The sequence below is a fragment of the Liolophura sinensis genome, chromosome 7 (genome assembly GCF_032854445.1).
Source record: "Liolophura sinensis isolate JHLJ2023 chromosome 7, CUHK_Ljap_v2, whole genome shotgun sequence".
Classification (NCBI taxonomy): Eukaryota; Metazoa; Mollusca; class Polyplacophora; order Chitonida; family Chitonidae; genus Liolophura; species Liolophura sinensis.
In genome coordinates, this window is record NC_088301.1 from 34956145 (window position 1) to 34977631 (window position 21487).

A 21487-nucleotide genomic window follows, 5' to 3' on the forward strand; every position below is an offset into this window, starting at 1 on the left:
CTACAGGATACCGTGAGTTACCGTAATCCGTCGAAAAGCTTATTAATTTATCCTCTGCCTCATATTCCTGATGGGTCTTTAGTGATTAACAGTACTTTTAACCATCTCGTTCTTGGTGAGAGGTGGATGTTGTCAAAGGTAAAGGGTAAATCTCGCCTATTTGCTAAGGACAAATAGGCGAGTGGCCATGGCGCTGCAATGAAGCGTTTTAGTGAATCTAGAGGCTGCGTAGCCTCCGGAACCACTGCGGTTTTATAGTATAGCCAAAGACCTACTTTAGCGATTCATGGAGACGAAATTTTTTGTTGCTTTCTTCTTTTTTCATCAGTACAGATTTATCAGTTTTGCTTTCTTTAAATCTTAGTATTCCGCATTCATATAAACTCGGCAGAAACTTCAAAAAGGTCGGTGGGTTACCCCGAGCAATCTGTTTATTTTTTCTTATTTTTTTTTTAAGTAAAATTGGCTGCTGTCATAATTTATTTATTTATTTTATTGGCGTTTTATGCCCCATTTTCAAGAATATTTCACTTATACTAAGACGACCACCATAATAGTGAGAGAGAAACTCACGACCATCCGCAGGTTGCTGATAGACAGTCCTAAGTACGGCCGGAGAGGAAGCCAGCATAAGCTGGACTTGAACTCACAGCGACCGCACTGGTGACAGGTTTATTGCGCCGTGCTGGCGCGCTAACCTCTCGGGCACGGAGGCCCCACCTGTCATATAAGGAAAAATGCATGTAAATAGTGGAATAAACAGGACACTGTACACATGATATGGACAATATATAGAATACTTTATCTTTATAAATATACAGGTAATACACTGATTTGCCATAGAAAAGTGTAACAATTGATTCTTTTTCTGGTAAGTGCACTTCTTGCCAGGATTCAGTACATATACAATGAACATATACATCACTCACGAGGACGCCAAGAATAGAACTGGTCAAAACTGTTACAACTGTGCACTATATAACTAGCAAGTTGAACAAAAGTTATCCAGAAAATTATGTAACTCTAGCATGTTAGTATGTAGATAAATGACCATTTGAATATTTTCACCTGGGCTCGATTGAGTGTAGCACCACGACGTACGTTGTTTATCACAAGCCACCGCACAAGGAAAGAGTATACACGTGTACATAAATCAAGATTACCCATGCGCCTCCTCAGTTTTGGGTTCTTTGGTCAGCTGTCTTGTATATTATTATATGGCTAAACACCTGTGTAGAAGGACAATCCCCTGGAATCCCTAATTAGAGGGTAGGAAGTTCATCTTGTGGAATATGAAGAAGAATTTTTTTTGAGAGCTTGCTCAACTGTTTTATCCCAGGGAAACTAGGAGGTGGTGCCACCCACGCGTATGTAAATGAAAGTCTTCAGCCAATGCTAATCTCGTCTAAGAGCTCGACAGCTTCTTTGACTGTTACAGCACTGGGTAATTTAATGAACTGCATGCACCGTTTTTTGTTTACTTACATTATGTTAGAGCCGTGAAATGCTCCATGTAGAATGAAAGAAATACTGTAAGGCTTTTGAAAAACGGCATCTATGCCCAAACAGAATGACGTTGTTACCCACCTCGAAATTTCAATCTCTTTGAGTAATGACCCTGGGCAACGCTACACTCAACAGGTGCCCTCTGGGGGATAAAACCTATCCTCGTCACCTTTATCTATACGTGGTATCTAGCAGCTTCCGTAGAGTGATTACTGTTGCTTGGCATCTCGTTCCTCTCATATGCTAATATAGTGGTGTGGCGTAAGCCCACGTCTCCTGACGGCCTTTCGTCAGAATGAAGAGCCACATTTCATGAGGATTGTCTTCGCGGGACATACCGTGTTGATCTTCATATGAATTTGTGGCTTTTCTGTCTTAAATCACATCGCGTTTTATGTAAAGCTAGCTTTTCACTTCGTAGAACTAATATTTCCACTCTTGCAATAGTCAGAGTATCTTTGTGCTTTCCTGGTTAAAACAATGAATGGTGCTGCTCTAAGATGGTCTGAAATGGTCTGCAGCTAACGATTCAAAAATGTCCATATAATATTAAAGAGGTTATACCGCCAACTGTGGCAAAATAATTGGCAAGTCTTAGTCGTATGAATACTATCGTATTGCCGAAGTAGTAACCTCTCAGAAAATACTAACCTCGCTGATGTCTGATGTATAGTATTAAATTTTAATAGAAGTTTGTAAAAAATTACAAAGGGGGTCATTTTACGAAACTTTATGGGATAGATGTTAATGATCTCTGTTGGACTTGGAAGAACAATCCACAGATGGGCCTCCCAGAACGCAGATCTGCTTTACAGGAGTGAACGTGACCTAGTAAAGGTTTATAGTATTAATCTGTAGCGCGGGTGCTACTTCGTTTGCATATCGAATAACAAGCTACCAATCACACATTTTGGAAATAATGTCTCCACTATTATGATTTGGTTAAATAAGTACAAAAGTGAAGGAATTTCACGAAACTATTTCCATGTTTGTGACCAATATTTTCTGGTGTAGCCTCTAGGCTTTTTTCCCATGCGTGCATCTTACTCTTTGGAAACACAAAAAGCGTGGGTTGTAATCTTACTCTTAGAAAACACAGATGGTTGAACTCTAAAGTTAACTTAAGCAATGGTCCCAGGTACGAAAATTAATCCTGAAAAGTTATCACAAAAATTCATTCAATGGGCACAGTTTTTAAGAACTGAGACGACGGTCTGGATGGAACTCCCGAGTTCTCTGTCATGGGAAGACAACGGCTTGATCAGCAGACGGTTCACTGGCGGCAGTACGATTGTACTTTTTTACACTTAAGATATGAAATGTGCCATCAAACAGTTTCCCTGCGGAATTTGTGAACCTTGAGCTTCGTTATGGATAATGTTTTTCCTTAACCCTACAGCAATACCGCCATATATTCGCTTCCTTGACTCTAAATAGACCGTTTTGAGAATGATGAAGACATCAAGATGAACGCCTGGAAGAGGGCCTTCAATGAACAAAGTAGACACTCGTTCTATGATTCGCGGCCAGCATTATCGCAATTGTAGAAAAGATCTGGGTCAGAAAACTGTAAATACGCATACGCGGTTTCGTTACTTCTGAAGTTTGGCGGGTGAATTTTGGAGTGTATAGAATGATTGATTAAGACACTTCAGGGTATGCCATAAGCCATTCAAAGTCCAAGTTCGGGTTATCCTCTGGCGGCTTCAGGCCACCTTTAGGCACGAGTTGAGTCTTCTTTCTAGAGGTTAAGCAGCCCTCCTCACCAATTCGCAAGACTGTCCGAAGAGCCCAAGTCAGTGGCGGATATTTGAAAGAGTTTATACCAGCCCATAGTGTGTTGAGACAAATCCAGATTGTCGAGGCGAACAACCGCTTCTCCAAGGGACACCTTCTTGTCGAAAGTCTTCTGTCGCTCCCAAATGTTAATCTGAAGCAAGGAATAAAATCGGGCTTCTATGAACTAATTTACTGATTAACTTGACGAGTTTCTGAGCAACTTGAGCCCAGGTAGCTCGTCTGAGCTGCCCGGTGCAGATGTGTCATTACCTACATCGCGAGGTTATACAACACTTTGATCAACTATTGTCATTATGAACAAGAAGGATGCGTATGTATCCTTACAATTGACTGCAGTATAATGACAAATATTAAAGCCTACAGCACGGAGAGTAAACCAAGAGCAGTGACTAGTTGGCAAAATGTTACAAGTATTACAGGGGAAATCTGGTCTCTTGTCAGTTTAGAAATTTTTATTCTAACTGTTCATGCAAATGCTTAAATAGTAACATCATAAACGCCCTACAACAACATGGCTTAGGCAAAATTACGTAAAAATGCAGTGAAGATAGCTGCAAATTATCAAATGTCACTGATCTAGAAATACTCAAAACGCTCTGATGTTATCATTTAGTACACAAACCCATTAACACAATGTAAAGGGATGAGGCATCGGACATGCTTAATTTATACCAGCAGAACCCTGGTTTATACAGCAATACAATATAAAAGGCTACAGCATAGAGAGTAAAACCACAGCAGTGACGACAGTGTTAAAGCTTTCATATGGTCACATATATTACCGGTTGCAAAATGACGTTTTGAAAAAAATCATAAAATTAAAAGATTTGAGGATTTTATATACCTTCATGGATCGCCCATACACGTTACAGGCGGAGTATTTCAGCTTCTGACGGTAAATCGGTTCATAAGACCCTTTCACCAACTTCGTCTTCTTCTTCTGAATCTTCTTGTTTCCCTCCATAAGGTAAGTCTTAACGTAAGTGTCTGTTAAAACCGAAAGTTTTATGCTTTCGATTAGATACACTGTATAGAATGAATAATATTAATACTCTCATGTCTAGGTCACCACTGGGTTTAGCCATGCAGTTTTCTATGGACAGTGTGAGGAGGCTTTCTAGTGTCAGATTTTAATAATATTGTTGTCTTTCTGTTGCATGAAGAAAATCACTTTTCTTGATATTTTATTGAAACATACGCCTGGTAACCATCAGCATGGATATGACACCAGACCAGCTTGTATGTTGCAATTGAAGATTAATGTTTGAATTTTTGCGAATTTCTGCAGTATTGAATGTTAACCGATATGTCGATTGGTTATTTCGAATAATATCTGGGTTGAGGTGATTGAAACGTAGCAAATTACAAGTAGTTTGCAACGCAGACATAAAAAGCAAAATAAATTTGTAAAGGAAATATTTTTTTATTTCACCTTCAATGTGATATTTCACTTTCAAAAATACTTAGCCTGACTCGAATGTCAGTTCAGTCTTAAGAGACCTGTTAGTAGTTCATGTTAGTAATGAACACCAGCCACCGGGTAAAAATGATATAAAATTGACATACTTCCGTTACCTGGTGGAAACACGGCGGGACCACGCGACAACCCCTTTGCACATATAACATCCACTTCCAATTGACCTTTGGAGACCATAAATCCCAATTTAATGTCTCCAAGGATCACTTTTTCTGGAATATAAAATAGGACGAGGTGGTGAAATTGAAAAGGGTAATCTATTACATAGGTTAGTTCAGTTCTGTAAGGTAATTTGTTCTTATCTCTTGTCATTGTGGTAAACTTTAACATCACTCTAGCCAAATAAAAGTTCACAGTTCTTGACAACGCCATTTATGTACTTCTGTATACAGGAGACATATTTGTGTTCGGCAAAACTTTGTTCCATCTTGCGTCAACAACAATTTTTTCCTGACCTTGTATAACCGCTTCTTTCTCTTGTTTCTAATGTGTTTTGTCATCTATTACTTAAATTTCCTTAACTTTAGCCGTTTTATTGTTTAAATTATAGGTTACCAAAGTGCTTCGGATTATTCTCACCCATTGCAGGTTTAGGCGGAGCTTGTCCCGGTCCTAGCAACGATGTGACGTCATCACCCTCAGGTGCTGGTCGGTCCGGTGTACGGGAACTAAAACTGAAGAGTTGTCAGGTTGATGTTCACATTTGCATGAGAGTAAAATAGCTTAAGCCTGATTTCGACGTTAACATGACACATGTCAAGATAATATTTGTTACTAGATGCTTAAAATGTCTGATTGACTGAAACTTCATGCTAGTAGGCCCGAATACTCGAATCAATGTGTATGAGAAGGCTGTTAGTATTCACCTACCCTATTTCCTCGACCTTTTCGCATATGAAAGAGCAAATTTAAGTGCAATTTATATACACATTTTTAAGCTGAGTTTGGAGACAAAACTATATTGGTTGGCCAATTTTCAGGGTTTTACCATTCTACACACAATAATGCCTTCAGAATATGCTTGAATGAACACCTTGCAAACACGCAAACAGCTTGAAAAACTGCAGTGTTTTGGAAAGTAATCAAATTCTCTGCTCTCGCGTAAATATCAAGACACACCGATAAGTGCACTATTGCCATTACTGTGATCATTACGGTTTGTTGATCATTGTGGTTTTCGTAGCAGTAGCTTGTTGTAGTTTGGTAGGCTTTTTGGTGGCCTTCTCGACTAAGTTTCCTTTTGAGCATACTGGCAGACTTTTTTGTGTCATAAACTACATCTTTCAAAAAAAAATTTTCTGAACGCTACAATACAGAAACAATAGTCGTCTTACATGAATTTCGTTGAAAGTCACCAGTCTCAGTTCTTTTCGCCATGCCGGTGAGAATATATATATTTATTTATTTGATTAGTGTTTCACTTATACGACGGCAGCCAACATTATGGTGGGAGGAAACCAGGCAATGCTCTGGGGAAGCCAACAACCATCCACAGGTTGCTGTCAAACATTCCCACTTACGGCCGGAGACCGGTGAGATACGCGATCATAACAAGGATGTGCTATTAAATTCAATTTAGACTGGTAGATTGCATATATATGCCAAATGATTTTGGGGTCTATGCTGATGGTTGCATTGCTGATCGTCATATATCTTCTGGTCTGAACAGTAATCTGGTCTGAACAATAACTGAATCGGCCTGAATAAAAGAAGAGGATATACCAAAAGTGCATCCATGATTCATACCTGTATGTTTCCATATCTTCTTCGTCAAAGCTGGTCTCACTTGGTGTCCGGCTAAGAGGCCTGGGTGGAGCCAAGAGATCCATTTGAACTGTAACAGAGGAATGTACAAGACGCTTTTCTGAAAATAAATTCTTACCACAATTCAGCCTTTCAGGTGTATAATCGGATTTCAACAGAAATTGATTACATGTATTCAAGTATACATGTAGAATACCTGGTGGGCACGGTGTTTCAGTATGTTTTGAAGCACACTTTATCTTTCTCATAAAGTGTTTAAAGTGTGGCAATGTCATGTTTAATCACAACACCAATGTTACAATATTTAGAATGTCAACAATATGCAAGCAAACTGAAGCCATAGAGGTGAAATCAAATAGCTAATGCGTGAAAAAACAAGACCAAAAACAAAGCCTGGAAGGACAACCAAATAACACAAAGAGCAAGCACGGGTATAATTATACATCCCGAAAATTTGGAAAACGCTTCTTTATTTAGAGAAAATTACAATAGTCTCCATACTTGTGCAGTCTTGCAATGTCACAAAATGTAGTAACATGTTGAATTCAACAACACGTAAGGTGTATTTTAGTTATAAGGCGTGATAGATGTGAGCACATTTACTTGAACACATTTTCGATAGATTGTATATTAACAAAATCACAGCTACTTTCAAACACATCATGCAAATATTATGCCGACGGTAGTATACACAGCTCCGGAACCAGACTTCACCCCACAAAGGTAAGATATCAAGTAAAGGCCAAACTGCCAGATTCGCAACATTTTAAAAATTATACTGTGTTTCACGTGATCAACCAACATAAACTGATATTGATTTAGCGCAGAAAGTAACATCCGGCACGAAGGGCACGATTGGGGCACGAAGGGCATGGTCAAATAGGTGTATTTGTAACTGTACTTGTAGAACGCCGATGAGAGCGTGGGGATCGTTGCCCCAGGACTGGACTGTCGTCCTGCATGTCTCCGATACTACGGCTACGACTTAGCCAAGTGTGCGACGAACAACTGTCACGGTCATCTGTAACAGAGTGCCGCATTTGATGGGTTAAAATGTGAAAACATATCTGTATATAATATTATTACAAAAACATGTTGAACTGTGATGGCCAAAACATATTTTGTATTATTTCATTACTTGCCATAACATTATCACTAGAATCATATTGCCTACCTCCCCCCACCCCCTACGAATAGAACTTTACCTCTTAGTAATCAACAGATGTTTATGCATTATATATGCTATAGACTTAACTAGTTCAGCGAATGGAAACAGCACAGATATTAATCGACAGTCAAACAATGATTACACGTCGAGTGTTAACACATAAAAGTACCCAAAATTTTTCCTTTCCACCAATATTTCAAATTTTTCCCAAAACACCAAAGGAGGAATACATCTCGGACACTCTCCCCCACCATTCTGCCGGGAGAGGCCTCGGATAATATGCATTATACTATGTACAAAGCATGGTGTTTTACTCACCGTCACTCTCTTTCTTGTCACCGATCATTTTCGTCATGGCACAGGACATCTTTCGTTTAACCTTCTTTGTGAAGCTATCTCGGTGAGCTATTTATGCACAGAAGATTGGCTATATATATATCAAGTGATATTCTACGTTATTACTTCTTGACTATCTTCCAAAGCTCTCTGAAATTTTATGACTACTCCGGTGTTTCTTGTAACAAATCTTATTTCATACATATATTTATGTTCATGTTTGTGACGGGAATAGGTCTTTACAAAAAGGTTTGGATGAACTTGATTTAGACAGGTTATAGGATATAGGATATCAATGTGTAACTCGACTTTTAAACGTTGGGATGTCTAAAATTCAGGGAGAAAGATGTTACTGAACGCTTCGACTTTATCAATGTGTAAAATATAACAATATGACCCCTAAGCAGATCTACCTCCTTTTCTCCTTTTATCCATGTTAAATTCAGAACATGTTTCGATTGTGTTTTAAGTATAGGATATTGTAATATTGTTAAAGTCTGGCTTTGTTAATTCTAAGTAAGATAGAGTTTGACTTATTTTAAAATACTTGTGATTTCAATTCAATGGCCGCCTATTACATCTTAGTAATAGGCATCGTGGAGACATGGAGTGAGAATCACTGTTTTGACAAGACTAAACCATAAGAACTGGAGAACACCATTAGCATACAGAGAGTACATACTGCGACAGCAACATTGATCATAGCAGTAATGTATCACACTAAGTAATCTATGTCAATAACTACCCAAATGTAATTCTACAAATACCTACAAACTAAAAAGAAAATTCACAATGTGCGATAGAGGTGGGTGTGCTAATTTATTCTAAGACTAATATTCTCAATACAAGGACAATGCTCGCATTTATCAAACATGCTATTGCTTACCCACATTAACCGAATACCTACAACACTTATGTCTGCTCTGTCACAGAACACATAAGTTCTCATGAATCAAATTACCTTGAATTTTTATTTCGGTATATGAGACTTCATGTACCAGTGCTGTCACATACTGGCACCTCTGAGCCTAAATTATGATAACTCGTTATAGCTTCCTTAAGTTTTCAAAAGTTACCCAAGCTGTCAATGCGAGCTTAGAAAAATGTCATAGCTTACCAAGTAAACTAAATTGTTACAGTTTACCCAATATATCACAGCCTATTCAAGTTGCTATAGCATAAGAAACTATCACATGTTACCATGCTTAATTGCAAAAATGACTTACTTGGTCACATGTTGTCCAAGTTGTCACAACAAAATAAACTATCACAGACCACCTTTAAGTTGTCAAAGCTTTCCAAATTGGACAGTTTACAACATTAGCGTGTCTTTCCAAGTTGCCATAGTTGATCATGATTCGTGTTGTCACAGATTACCAAGTTTTCACAGATTCCTTTGCTTCTCGAATTTTATGACTTACCAAGGTTGACGCTTCCCCTATTATCAGGGTCGGTGAGAGATCCAGGGGAGGGAAGCGGAGAGGAATGGCGCGACACCGGATAATCCCTGTCCGATCGACAGTCTCGACCTGAAAATCAGTTATAACTTGCTACTTAATCAAGTATTGACAGTTTGAAAGTATCTGTTTATATGAGTGGTGTTTCCACATGTTAGTTGGACTATCTAACATATGCAACGATGATTAGAAAACCAGCCAGAATACAGGAAGAACTGGAGCAGCTTGTTAATACTTTTCTACAAAGCAATCGTAGGCTAAGCTGATTGTAACTACGATTACACCACATGTTTGATATGTGTGTGCCACAGTAGTTACAATGATAACTTTGTGGAAGGATTCCCAGAATTTTGGGCGTTAGCCATGGTGTTTACCGCGATCTCCTACTAAATGTGGAATCTTTCCCACTTAATGTAACTCGGGCATATGGCAGTCTGCTGTTCATTTCTTCCTTTGTGATGACGATTTGCATACTTAATACAGGAGAAGAATGGTCAATCCGATACAGACCTGAGTCGCCACTGCACGGGAAAAGGTACCTAATTGATGTGAAACACTATATAAGTGAACCTATACATTCGTGCACTGTACCATAGGAATGGTTTTGTTACTAAATACATTCTAGCCGGCATTGGTGTAGAGGCATACTTGATATTTTGAGCATTGTCGTGAACAGTCGAAAAGACACTCAGATCAAGGTTCACATGACGTCAAATGGCGATATGTAACGATCATAATGTTTGTTTCACAAGATTCAATTACAACTGCGTCTTTGCTTCATTGATTTACTCTTTGTGTTACACATGTTTGTGCACAGATAAAATGTACATCTACATTATCTGGCTTTTTTCTTCTTTAAACTCAGTGAAGGTTGGTCTATTTTCGTCATATTTCCTAAACCCACTAACAATTCATTTCCATATATGGCTTCCTTTGCGTGCTATATATCGTGTTTGAATGTCGCTGATTTCTTGAACTTAATTACGTGGAGACCAAATTGGTTTATTACTACCGAGAACAGAAAGGACCATCTTTTATCTCTATACAAGATATGGAAACATGTACGTCACGTTTATACGATGGTTAATTTACTATTAGCAGTCAGACAGCATCTAATGCTTCCGTTAAATTAACGTCGTGTAGTCAATATTTAATGTCACAAGGCTTGGTTGGGAACAATGAATGGTCCTTGTTAGAGAAACTTCGGAGAGATTTATCACATGTTCGTTTTGGCGAAACACATCGGTTGTGGTCGTGATTTCGATCCATGACCCTACTAATTTGCCTTGACGGAGTCTAAACCCCTTGATTTACAGCACTAATTCTGAAGAAATCAAATTATACACTGAACATGCTGACAAAAATTAGTCGACAATGCTAATTAAGTAAACTTGGTATTTGACTTTTTCCTTAATACAATGATATATCAATGAAAGATGCAAAACAAAGCATACCTAATCATGTCAGGTATATAAACCATCTTAAATATGTCAAGCTTTATCTCGGTACCATGGCTTACCACCATAGACAAGGGCAACCTTGTTCTCAAATGCCTTCTGAACTCTGAGCATTAAGCAAAGAACCCAAAGAACTCTTCTTGGTTCCATGGTTTAGCACTAAACACAAGGTAAAAACTGTTCTCGCACGGTCTTCTTCACTCAAACCACAAGGTAAAGAAACCTAATACACTCATTGTCAGCCTGGTTTAGTACCAAAGACTTTCGATGGGTTTTTATCTCAGCTGTGTGCACGAAAGGAAAAAGAGCAGAAGTATACGCGTTAGTTAAGTATTTAAAGCTCAATTCACCCTTTCAACGCTGAGCGCCAAGTAAAAAAGAGAGCATCTGTTTTTTTTTATTATGAAAACGAGTGTAAAGATACAACCTTGCTTCCAATAATTCATATTAGTATATCGCAGTGCTAATTTGGAATCCAATAACTTACTCGGGCTGGTTTTGCCTCTGGTTAGCAGTTGCTTGGCCTTGTCGTGAGCAGGAGTGAGTGGAAGAGACCTCTGCAGCTCTGCTGACCGTCGCCCTGAAAAGTTAGGCGAAGGGGTACGAACCCCTTGAGCCCGCTGTCCCAGCAGATCTATAGAAGATGAACTACTGAGAGGCGATATGTCCGAGAAGGATTTCTTCCTCAGGGGTAGAGGCGAACTGTTCTCGTCGTGGTTCTCCAGGTTGAACCATACAGCCTCGTTGTCAAGGTTTGCATCCTTCAAATCCAGGAGAACCTCACCAAGGAACTCATCGTCCCCGCTGTAGTTCTTGTCCCAAACTGTTACTTCCAGAGCCTTCTCCTGAATCTAGAAGGAAAAGTCAACATCTGCACAACCTTATAAAATGTTTAATTTTCATTAAGCATTTACCTATATACTGGAATTTGAACTTCAATCTCCTGAGTCCAAATGCTACACTCTACCAACAGAAGCAACGGAAATACCCCACCAGCCTGCTAATACAAGCACGGGAAAGCTGATTGCAGTATCTTTCCCACTCATTTAAATAATCCCCTCTCTAGACAGAGAGGACATGTGCCAAACGCTGCTTGGCACCTCTTTGATCTCACTGCAGTGTTAGTTAGTGTTGTCTAACGAAGGGTCTACACCAGTATTTAAACTCGGATCCGAAATCCCAACTAAAGGGATAATTTCTACTCGTAGTAATTTAGTATAATCACTGAAGAATCCATCTCATTACTCATGTTTGTGCATGAACTAAATAAATAGTGAGATAAATATATGAAATGGTCCTTACCGCATCTTTGGTTATTTCGGCAAAAATGAAGGTTTTGTTCCATTCGGGATTCGTTGTTTCGTAACCTGGTTGAGTTTCGTAATGACCGGTTTCGCTACGAAAATAGAAAGGACAGTACATGTATATAATATTTAAAACAGATATTAAAAAAGACTTAGGTTGGTAAGATAATACGATACCAATAAACGATAACAATACTGTCCTTGGTTCCCGGGAGAACCTGTTGAGCGAAATTATCACGGAGTGTAACACGCAAAACGCCTCTGACATGTGTACCGTGCGTTTTAATTTAACCACTGTTTACGTTTTCAAGACCATCAGTGTGATTATACCCCAGCTGAAGGTACTAACATACCAATGCGATGGAAGTGAAAATCACATTGCACTATTTCTTACTTGCGCCCAGGTAGTAAGTAAAGGAGTAGCAATGGTCTGGGTAATGTCTTCGTGGAACCACTACGCGGTTTTAAACCCTCGGCGCGGATGGTCGCCACCGTCAGTCGTGATGTGGCTGGCGTATAACACAATTGGATTAATAACCTTCCGCTAATTTGTTTCGTTTCTTTCTTAATCTCAATCTAGAAACAGAAAGAACGGATTATAAATTAGCATTAGGCATTATTAAAAAGTAGGAAATTGCATTGCATCCAAAGCCTATTAAATAACCTAGCTTAGTCCAACGCCTTTGTGTTTTACAACCTTTTTAGCTTCTATATACAGTCATGATAGACAGTTTTCAAACATGGAAGTTTCGTGTGTTATCAATTATGCTGCTACACTATAACAGTAGCCCCAGTGAGGTAACAGACACCTTGGAGCATGATTTTATGTCTTCCATCAAAATTGCAATAGCTTCAAAAATAAACACAGGTGAATTTAAAACTAAAGTAGATCTGATCCAGGAATTTGAACTATGTTACAGAAAAGAATGTTGAGTACACATTCACCTAACATTAGGCGCAAGAAATTTCCCACATGTTTACAAATATGACAAACCTCCTATGCACAGACTTGCTTTGAAGGCTGGTTTACTATTAACCAGGCTGGAAAACTATGGTAGACGTTTTCAACATATTCTATGTAAGAAAATATATCGATTTACAATGCCATGGTAAGGGTAGCTGGGCGAAAAATTTCTTCCAGTCAATTATCTGGCAAATCAAGAAGGGCAAAAACAAGATCAAAAGAAGCACATCTTACAGGTGTCTTTGGTAGCATTCTTCTCTTTGGCCTGCTTATAACTGACGATTCCTTGGGAGGATCCAGGGAGTTTTTGGATGTTTTGTGAATTAACTGAGCATCAGCAGAGTCTGAAGAAATAATTCGGACAAACAAACTCATTAACTTCATCAAGCTGACAAAATACATGTAGCCGTGTATAATTATCGGTCGTCTCAAAATGACACGTAATTACTACCACCATGGTGACTATACAATAGCCATTTCAAGAAGTTCAACTCGAAAGTATTTTTACAACCCTTTTTTATGCTTTTCAAAGTTAACCAATATCCATTTACATAAGATGTAATATCTACCTGATTTTGGAATTTTCGCCTTCACTGAAGGAGAGATTTGTGACCTGGAAGAAGAAAAGGTATGGCAATTAACATCAGCAATGTAAAGTGACTTTGCGATTTCTTTTAAAGACATCTTATGCATCTTGTATCACTTTCATCACGTTCATTTATCTTTTAATCTAAAGTAAATTTAATTAACAACAGTCCTAAAATAAAAATGGGCATACTGTTTTATGTCACATTCATGAATATTTCACATTAATGACCGTGATGAAGTGACATTTGGTGAAAATGTCACCGAGCCTAGAGGAAATCACCCTATCTGCTAATGCACTTGACAATCTTATCGACAGACATCCGGACCAGTAGAAGTTGACACCAACCATTGTAGATCGTTTCTAAAGGACATAACTACTCATGCAGCGACGACTGCAGGATATTATTTGAAGTTGTTTTAGGAAGCATACGATCGCTACCGCAAAGGAAATTCCAAGAAGTCGGTCAGACAGACAACTGTATTCATCATTTTCGGGCAGGGTGGAACGGCAGACTTTAGAAGATGGACAGTGAAGTACTTTGTCACTCTTTAAACAACAAATTGTCGCTAGCTTATATTGTCAACATTCCAGGCAATCACAAGAGGCTTCCCTGAGGTTAAATACTGGTCATTTAACCAGTCTTAATATGATTCTTCTTACTCAGATTGCTCTCCATTTGACGTGTGTAAAACCAGAAGCTGTACAATATCTTCACATTTATCCATGATCTCCCGAGCTTCCTCAAACGTAGCGTTAACCAGGGACCGGCCATTCCACTCCAGAATGGTATCACCTGGAACAAAAAGACATGACATAAATGTAAATGACAGTTTGGTCCATTGAAGCGCGTATCATGAACTTTTTATTTGGCTTACATACGCTTCATAGAATGACCACAGATAAAAATCATTTATCATTAGATGGTTGGATATTATATTAATTAATTGAGTTATGTGCATATTTTTCTCTGTGGACAGTTTAATGTCTTGCATGAGATCCAAGTTGTTCTACATTTAATTAAGGGACATCCATGCACTTATGTTGCTAGTACAGTATATTGCGACTGTTTTAGAAAGTTGTTGAAAGATGCATAAAAGCATGTGTAGTCAAACAGAAATCATGTCATACAACCTGTTTAAATCAGTACCCCGGTTATAGGTACTGTGTCATTTACTTGACAGTAGAGTAAGTATTGCTTGAACTTTATATTTGGATAACCAGTGACTTCATATTATATAACAATTTTTACCAAATAAGGTAAAACTACGGTGTCATTTCTTTGGGGATAAAAAAGGGGTATTGCACCATTACGTGAGACGAAAAGCAGCTTCCTAAATCACATGAAGGCTCAAGATTAAATTGAATATTATAAAATTCGTGAAAGGCCTAAGACGAATTGTAAATATGAACCGTATGTCGCGTTTAAATACAAATCAGTGATTGTTAAATATACACACGTTGTCTTAGAACCATGGGGTTACGAAAAACACACGCATTATGTATAGGCCCTATAACGCCGCCACATGACCCCAGTATGAGGGAAATATCAGTTATATGAATCCGTTTACGGGAATGTTAAATCTGGGACAGGAAATATCACTGTAAGTGTGCATCTGATCGATTCAAGCTGGTATACAGCTGTTCTGCTTGTACTCACCGACACGGATACCAGCCTGGGCATCCGCTGGACCACCTTTGATCACGTGCGTGACGTAAGCACCGACTGACCCATCCGCCATTGATTTGCCACCCACAATGCGCATGCCCAATCCACCAGCTGTCATATTAAATAAAAAGATCCGTTACAGATGCAGGACAGATGTTACAGCTATTCCAGTCAGCCAATCCAATAAATTGACCTAGTTCTTAATAAAATCAATTTTCTCGAGCGGGTGAGTTATTTCTGCACGTGGAAAATATCCTGTCATTCATAAAGCTCGACATACCCACCCGAGTTAAGACCTAAACCCTCTGTCGTGTTGTGTCTTAAACTCTCCTACATGCTTCACATTAGCATATATAATTATAAGTCATCCGCACTTTCCTGTCTGTTAACGCACGTGCAGTTTTACGAAAAATCTGTCACCAGTGTTTTGCAGTAATTTTTATCAGTACTTAACTTCTTTCTAAACAGGCAATACCAAAATTTTCAAAATTCTCTCGAACCTTCAAGCAGAAATAAACATATATTGGGAGCTACATGTCTTAAGACATTTTCCCATCAAAATGACGAAACTGGTTTTGAAAAATAACTGTACATGAAATACAATGGTGATATCTAATGAATGAGTCAGTGGTAATGGGTAACAGTTTAAGGCAGGCTGGAAATATAAGCCTGACCTTAATACACAAAAATTGGTATTTTAATCTGGACAAAGTTAACACCAGGCTTATGTTCTTGTACACGTTTGAACAACTGACTTTTCTGTATACTCACTTCGGTAACTAGCATCTTTCTTGTCTCTGTGGATAATAACAGGGTGGGGGCTAGATGGATGGAACCGGTCTGAAACACACACTCCAATCAGTAAATCAATAACCAGGTCTAAATGTGATACATTACATTAGCTGTAGTGAAAGGTAAAGCTCCCCTCACGCGCATCTAAATATCCGTAAATATTGGACCTCATTTGCCCTTAAGAGATTCGAACCACAAATACCTGTCTAGTTTTCTCGCTGTATTTTTATATCGTTTTTGTCGTGGAGCATTTGTAGAAATAATAGGTGTGGTTTATCCACTCGGACGAGGTTAAAAAGGGGGATGGAAGGTTGGTAAGGAAAGGGGAGAAAGTTAGAAAGGAAATGTTCTTTTTCTGTCATAAACTGAGCACTAATGGACATATCTTCACTCCATAATAGAGGAGTGATAAAGAAAATCATTACAGTACATTTATATTCTGTATTCATAGAGAACAATATCTTGAATTCCATGAATCATGAAGTATTATTTGACACCAGTAGACATATAAGTAATCACACAGAGGTATGAAAGCGACATGATGTGTCATGTTTCCTAAAGGTTTGTACACAGCACTATGTTTGCATTCCAAGCTTTCGTGGATCTCTAACAAAACAATTTCACGATCTCTCCTGGAGTGTACATTTCACTGTGTGCACTAAACCATAAATTTCTTTCATTAAATTTCCAATCTATCTGTGAGTGCAAATCATCCACAGTGTATACGGAACACAGAAGAAGAGTCCATGCTTAGAACTTACTTTGTTCCCCGGAACTATTGATGGTTATGTTCTCACACTCTGACAGTGTGACTCGTCTGTGTGACGTCGGCGTAGGTGGAGCTAGCAACTGGTTGCTACCCTCATTTGATCCTGGAAATTGAGGGTCTTGCTCGTTTCCCCCTGGGGTTGGAACAGAACTGGTACGGATAGAGATTTTAGGTGAGTCTCTGAACTGTAGAGTTAATGTCTCATGTCGTTGGAAGACTGGACTGGCTGCCGAACTGTGTACATCAGAGCTTTTGGCATCAGATATAATACTTGTTGACGAGCTGCTTCTTGAAAGCGCCCCTTGGCGAACAATTTTGAAATGTGTGTGTGAAGAATCGCGTGGCCTGATGGGCGAGTGGTCCGTGTTCCCCTGCTCAAGGTCAACGCTGTTTTCAATGGAGGTTTCTGACAAAGACGACCTTCGTTTAGAAGGGACAGTTCGGCTTCTTTTGGATGAGTGTGATTCGCGCGATTTAGTAGGGTTCGGTGACCGTGAACGTGAATAGATGGGAGAGCGTGATTTGGCTGGCGAACGGGATTTGACAGGTGAACGAGGTGTTCCAGGTGATCGAGATGTGGCAGGCGAACGAGATTTAGTAGGCGTTCTAGAATGCGTAGGGGATCGGGGATTTGTAGGGGATCGTGACTTGAGTGTCTTTTCACAATGGTTTTCACGGTGGTCGTTGGATAGGTTGTCACCGGAAACGGAATTTCCGGAGCTATAGGGAGAGTCATACTGAGAACACACCTGAAGTCCGTGTTCATTGTCCACGGAACGCTGGTGCTGCGACTTGGGTAATCGGCGACGGCACTTCTTCTGGAATCGATGTTTTCGATCCTGTTGTCGTTCTCTCTGGAACTGCGCATCATCAATGTATGCATCGTCATCATCTTTGTCATGAATACTGTCACTTATCGACAACTGACTTCGTCTCCTATGGAATTTATGGGAATGTTTAGAATCACTTCCAGAGCTTTTCGCCTTTTTCATCAGTTCAGAATCCGTGCGATGTCCAGGAACAGCAGAGTTATTAGACTCAGAGCCTCGACGATCTCTCTGAAATGCACAGTAGATGCATTACAGAAGATTACAGAAGAAAGTAAAAATAGAGAAGACAGTGTAATAGTTTGCAAATGGTTATAAACCTAGGAATTAATTCAAGTTTTCATATATGGTTCAGCCTAATGGGAAAATAGGGTCTTTGCATACAGGCCGTAAATAAAAACCGATTATCCTAAGTATTAATCTCATAAACACAAGCTCTAAAGCGGGGTATAATGATTCTAGGGCAGAAATTACATTAGGATTCCGTCCTGTTTTCGTACTTTATATACCTTTTTTAGTTCTTTGGTGGTTTGTGTTGTATATATCGTTTTGGGAATTGGCCTTGCGATTATTGACCTCGGACGTCCTTATTGGTTGAGGGCTAGTATACGAATGTCTGTTTGAACGCAAAGATTAATCTGTTCGTCCAAGTTCCCCAAATTAATGTTATTACTAATTTTTCTTAGTCAAGACACATACATACATTCTAACAACATTAAATGTAAAACGCTTTGTCCATACTTCGATGATGGAATGTAAACATGAAAAATATTGCTTTCCCACGAGTTTCAAATCACAGATGTTTTTGAATAGCCTTTATTCATGTCTAACATACTGAAACCATCATAAAATGGAAAAGTGTAGACTGACTGTAATAGCAAACATAAGTCAATTTAAGTCAGATATTTTAGGCTTCTCAAAGAAACCAGATGTACCTCTGTACCTGCTAGCAACTGTCTTTAACAGCATAGAAAAATCCTTAGTTACTGCGAAATTATTTCTTCACAACGCGACGGAGACAGGCTAGGGACAAGGAAAACCGAGACCTACAGGCATGCCGACAAACAAGACAAACAGAAAAACAGAGGAATTGTGAGAGAGAAATAAATTTTCCTTACCAGCGTCCCCCAGTCGGATTCCGTTTCTAACAAGCCGGAAGCTTCCACTTTAGCTTTGAAAGATTTTCGGTTGAATGCTGGTTTGGCTCCGGCTCCATGAAACCAAATGCCAGTCTGGCAGAGCAATTCCCTCTTCATCTGGCACATGGTGCAGCGCCACTTGCCACGGACACTCTGAACAAATGGACATGGTGGATAAACAGATATACAGCTTGTCAAACTGCTTTGGAAGGTTATTAACATTTCCTTGTAACAAGGCGAGTAATTCTGGTCTCTTAAACTATCTAGTTGAAACTTGGATAAATCTTATATATGACATCCATACCTAATTGTTTATCAAATATTTTGCAAAAATAAATCACATAGAAAACATGTAAAAATTACTACTGAATATAAATATAAAAGATTAAAGGAAGTAATTTTTTTAGCAACAGGGGCACATTTCCAAGGTAAAGTTAATCCTGTTGAAAGATATAATTCAGTAATTTGTGTAATAGAGTATAAACGTCGCATATCCTTACCACGGACATGAAGTTGGTGATGCCCTTCCCTAATTTTAATATGCAAATGGGATGAGTTTATTATATATGTTTAGCCAAGAGCAAAGTTCCTACCTCTAATGCTTAGAGGATGATTTATTGAAGTTTTTGATCTCACCGTTTCTGTTTTTCCAAACTAACGCGGTACATTGTCATATGTTCATATTTAATTGCTATTTATCTAGTACGAATCACAACAAGTAGACATTTCATACCCTCAAGGCCTAAATGTATCAGATTACCATCAATGATTCCTAGTTAGTGAGAGTCGAGACGCAAAAGCATGGCCTTGCCAGTGGCATCAGTGCAGCTCAGCTAAACACAATGTTTAGATATTTCAAGAATGACACGATTGGTGACATCCATGAAAGGTCGAGTTAAAAACAGCCTGGAGTCTGCTAAAAACCCAAGATATTATCCGTGGGCGAAGATAAAGCCTAACTGATGCAAGTTAAAACGAATGCCGACATTGATGTGACTACAGGTGGCCTTTCATTTTAAATTCTAGAGTTTGGCATAGACCTTCAACCCAACGGGAAGACAGTACAAGTACATCAAACACTAGGCAAGATCAAAGTTTAACTTAACCATGTATTTTATGCCAAAAAGCGAGCAGCAAAATGAATTTCCGAAAATATTCTTTAAAATGTGTCCTACGGGCCCCTTACAGAACGCAGAAAACTCGACTAGACACGAATAACATTTCAGAGGGATCCACGTTTATCATTTGATCGCTGAATGGGTTATAATGCGGTAAATCTGTACTATTATATGAATATATTCACTTGTTGAACAAATTTTGAACACTGCATATAAAGTTTGAAGTAATATTCTCGGTATATTCCCATTTCCATAGTGTTTACACTGGCTTTATGTGACAGCCACTCTGACCTGCAACACAAGCATATTGGCGAGTGGTTTTCTTATATAGTATGCTATTCTTAGTGCCAAAAGCTTCCAGAGGAATCGGTAACAAGAAACCAAAGAATTCCCTTACTTCACCGACTTCCAGCATTTCTCAATGTCTTTCTTTGAGAATACAAGAAAAAAAGGATTTTCCGAAAAATAAGACAATCGAGTTAACTAGAAACTGTACTGTCTATAAAAGGTAGAACAAAGCTACAGCTTAAAATCTTGACTGCCAAGTTTAAATTTAGCTGGAGCCAGTAGTTTTCACTGTTTTCGATGTCCTTGGTGAATTCACGCCTTCCTTGGTTCAAAACTATCGATACGCTTACCTTGTTTTTCTTGTAATCCCACTTAGGGCGAGTAAAAGAGCCACAGTTTCCGCAGACTCGTCTCCTGCAATCTTGGCACACCCTGCCAATGCCGTCAGCAAACTTGTTCTTGTAACAAAGGCGACACAAACGTAAATCCACGTGGTTTCTTTTACTTTTTGTGGACGCTTGTTGCTCCACCTGTTCCTCAAAGGATCGGATATAATGCTGCAATCGTCTGTAATTGGATAACATATCTAAATACCAGCTAACATTTTAATAAAAGATAAAAACATATACTGATCCTATTCCTCCACAAATTTACTAATCTGTGCACAAAACACTTGCTTTCAGTGTAAAATGATCAGGAAAATGATCAAGTCCTAAATAAGTACGTCTAAAATCGGCTAAAAAAATTAAAAATGTAATAAAGCAATGTCTTTTAAAGAATAATTAGATCATGACAGTAGTTGAACAGTCTTATATGTAATTAGTTTCTATCTTGCTACCACAACAATATAATTAAGACGTACAAACACACCCAAATACTAACACACCCAACCAGGCACAGATGCAAATCAAGACGTCCCGATTGCATTGGCAAGAGGCCATAACCAGTGAAGAGTTTTCCCTGTCGAAAAGTGCACGGTTTAGCTGAACCTCACATGACGTGGTCTTATCCAATGAGGAGAACAGAAACTTACATAAGTTATAACAATAACTTTCATGGCATTTTT

General features: G+C 38.8%; 1 protein-coding gene across 2 annotated transcripts; it reads right to left on the bottom strand.

The window, feature by feature from the left end:
* Positions 1 to 841: 841 nt before the first annotated feature.
* Positions 842 to 21103, bottom strand: LOC135471410 (regulating synaptic membrane exocytosis protein 2-like). 2 transcript variants are annotated; one of them, XM_064750639.1, is made up of 19 exons: positions 20772 to 21103; positions 18995 to 19168; positions 17042 to 18107; positions 16260 to 16328; positions 15480 to 15599; positions 14483 to 14615; positions 13803 to 13846; positions 13468 to 13577; positions 12664 to 12845; positions 12268 to 12361; positions 11453 to 11816; positions 9473 to 9580; positions 8034 to 8120; positions 7449 to 7568; positions 6530 to 6617; positions 5363 to 5457; positions 4882 to 4995; positions 4151 to 4293; positions 842 to 3436 (listed from the first exon to the last, which is right to left on the bottom strand). In XM_064750639.1, exons 1-19 carry the CDS (start codon positions 21003 to 21005, stop codon positions 3269 to 3271), a joined length of 3513 nt encoding a protein of 1170 aa, XP_064606709.1. In that variant the 5' UTR covers positions 21006 to 21103; the 3' UTR covers positions 842 to 3268. The 2 variants fall into 2 exon arrangements, with proteins under 2 accessions (XP_064606709.1, XP_064606710.1); XM_064750640.1 differs by lacking the exons at positions 7449 to 7568; positions 8034 to 8120 and having other exon boundaries at positions 4873 to 4995.
* Between the last annotated feature and the right edge of the window lie 384 nt (positions 21104 to 21487).

What these genes read in the sequence shown, in the direction of transcription:
- LOC135471410 (XM_064750639.1), bottom strand. Translation starts at nt 21,005, where the DNA reads ATGTTATCCAATTACAGACGATTGCAGCATTATATCCGATCCTTTGAG. An exon ending in CCGAAATAACCAAAGATGCG is followed by an intron (nt 11,817 to 12,267) that starts GTAAGGACCATT and finishes TTTTCCTTCTAG; the next exon opens with ATTCAGGAGAAGGCTCTGGA. An exon ending in GAAGATATGGAAACATACAG is followed by an intron (nt 5,458 to 6,529) that starts GTATGAATCATG and finishes ACAACTCTTCAG; the next exon opens with TTTTAGTTCCCGTACACCGG.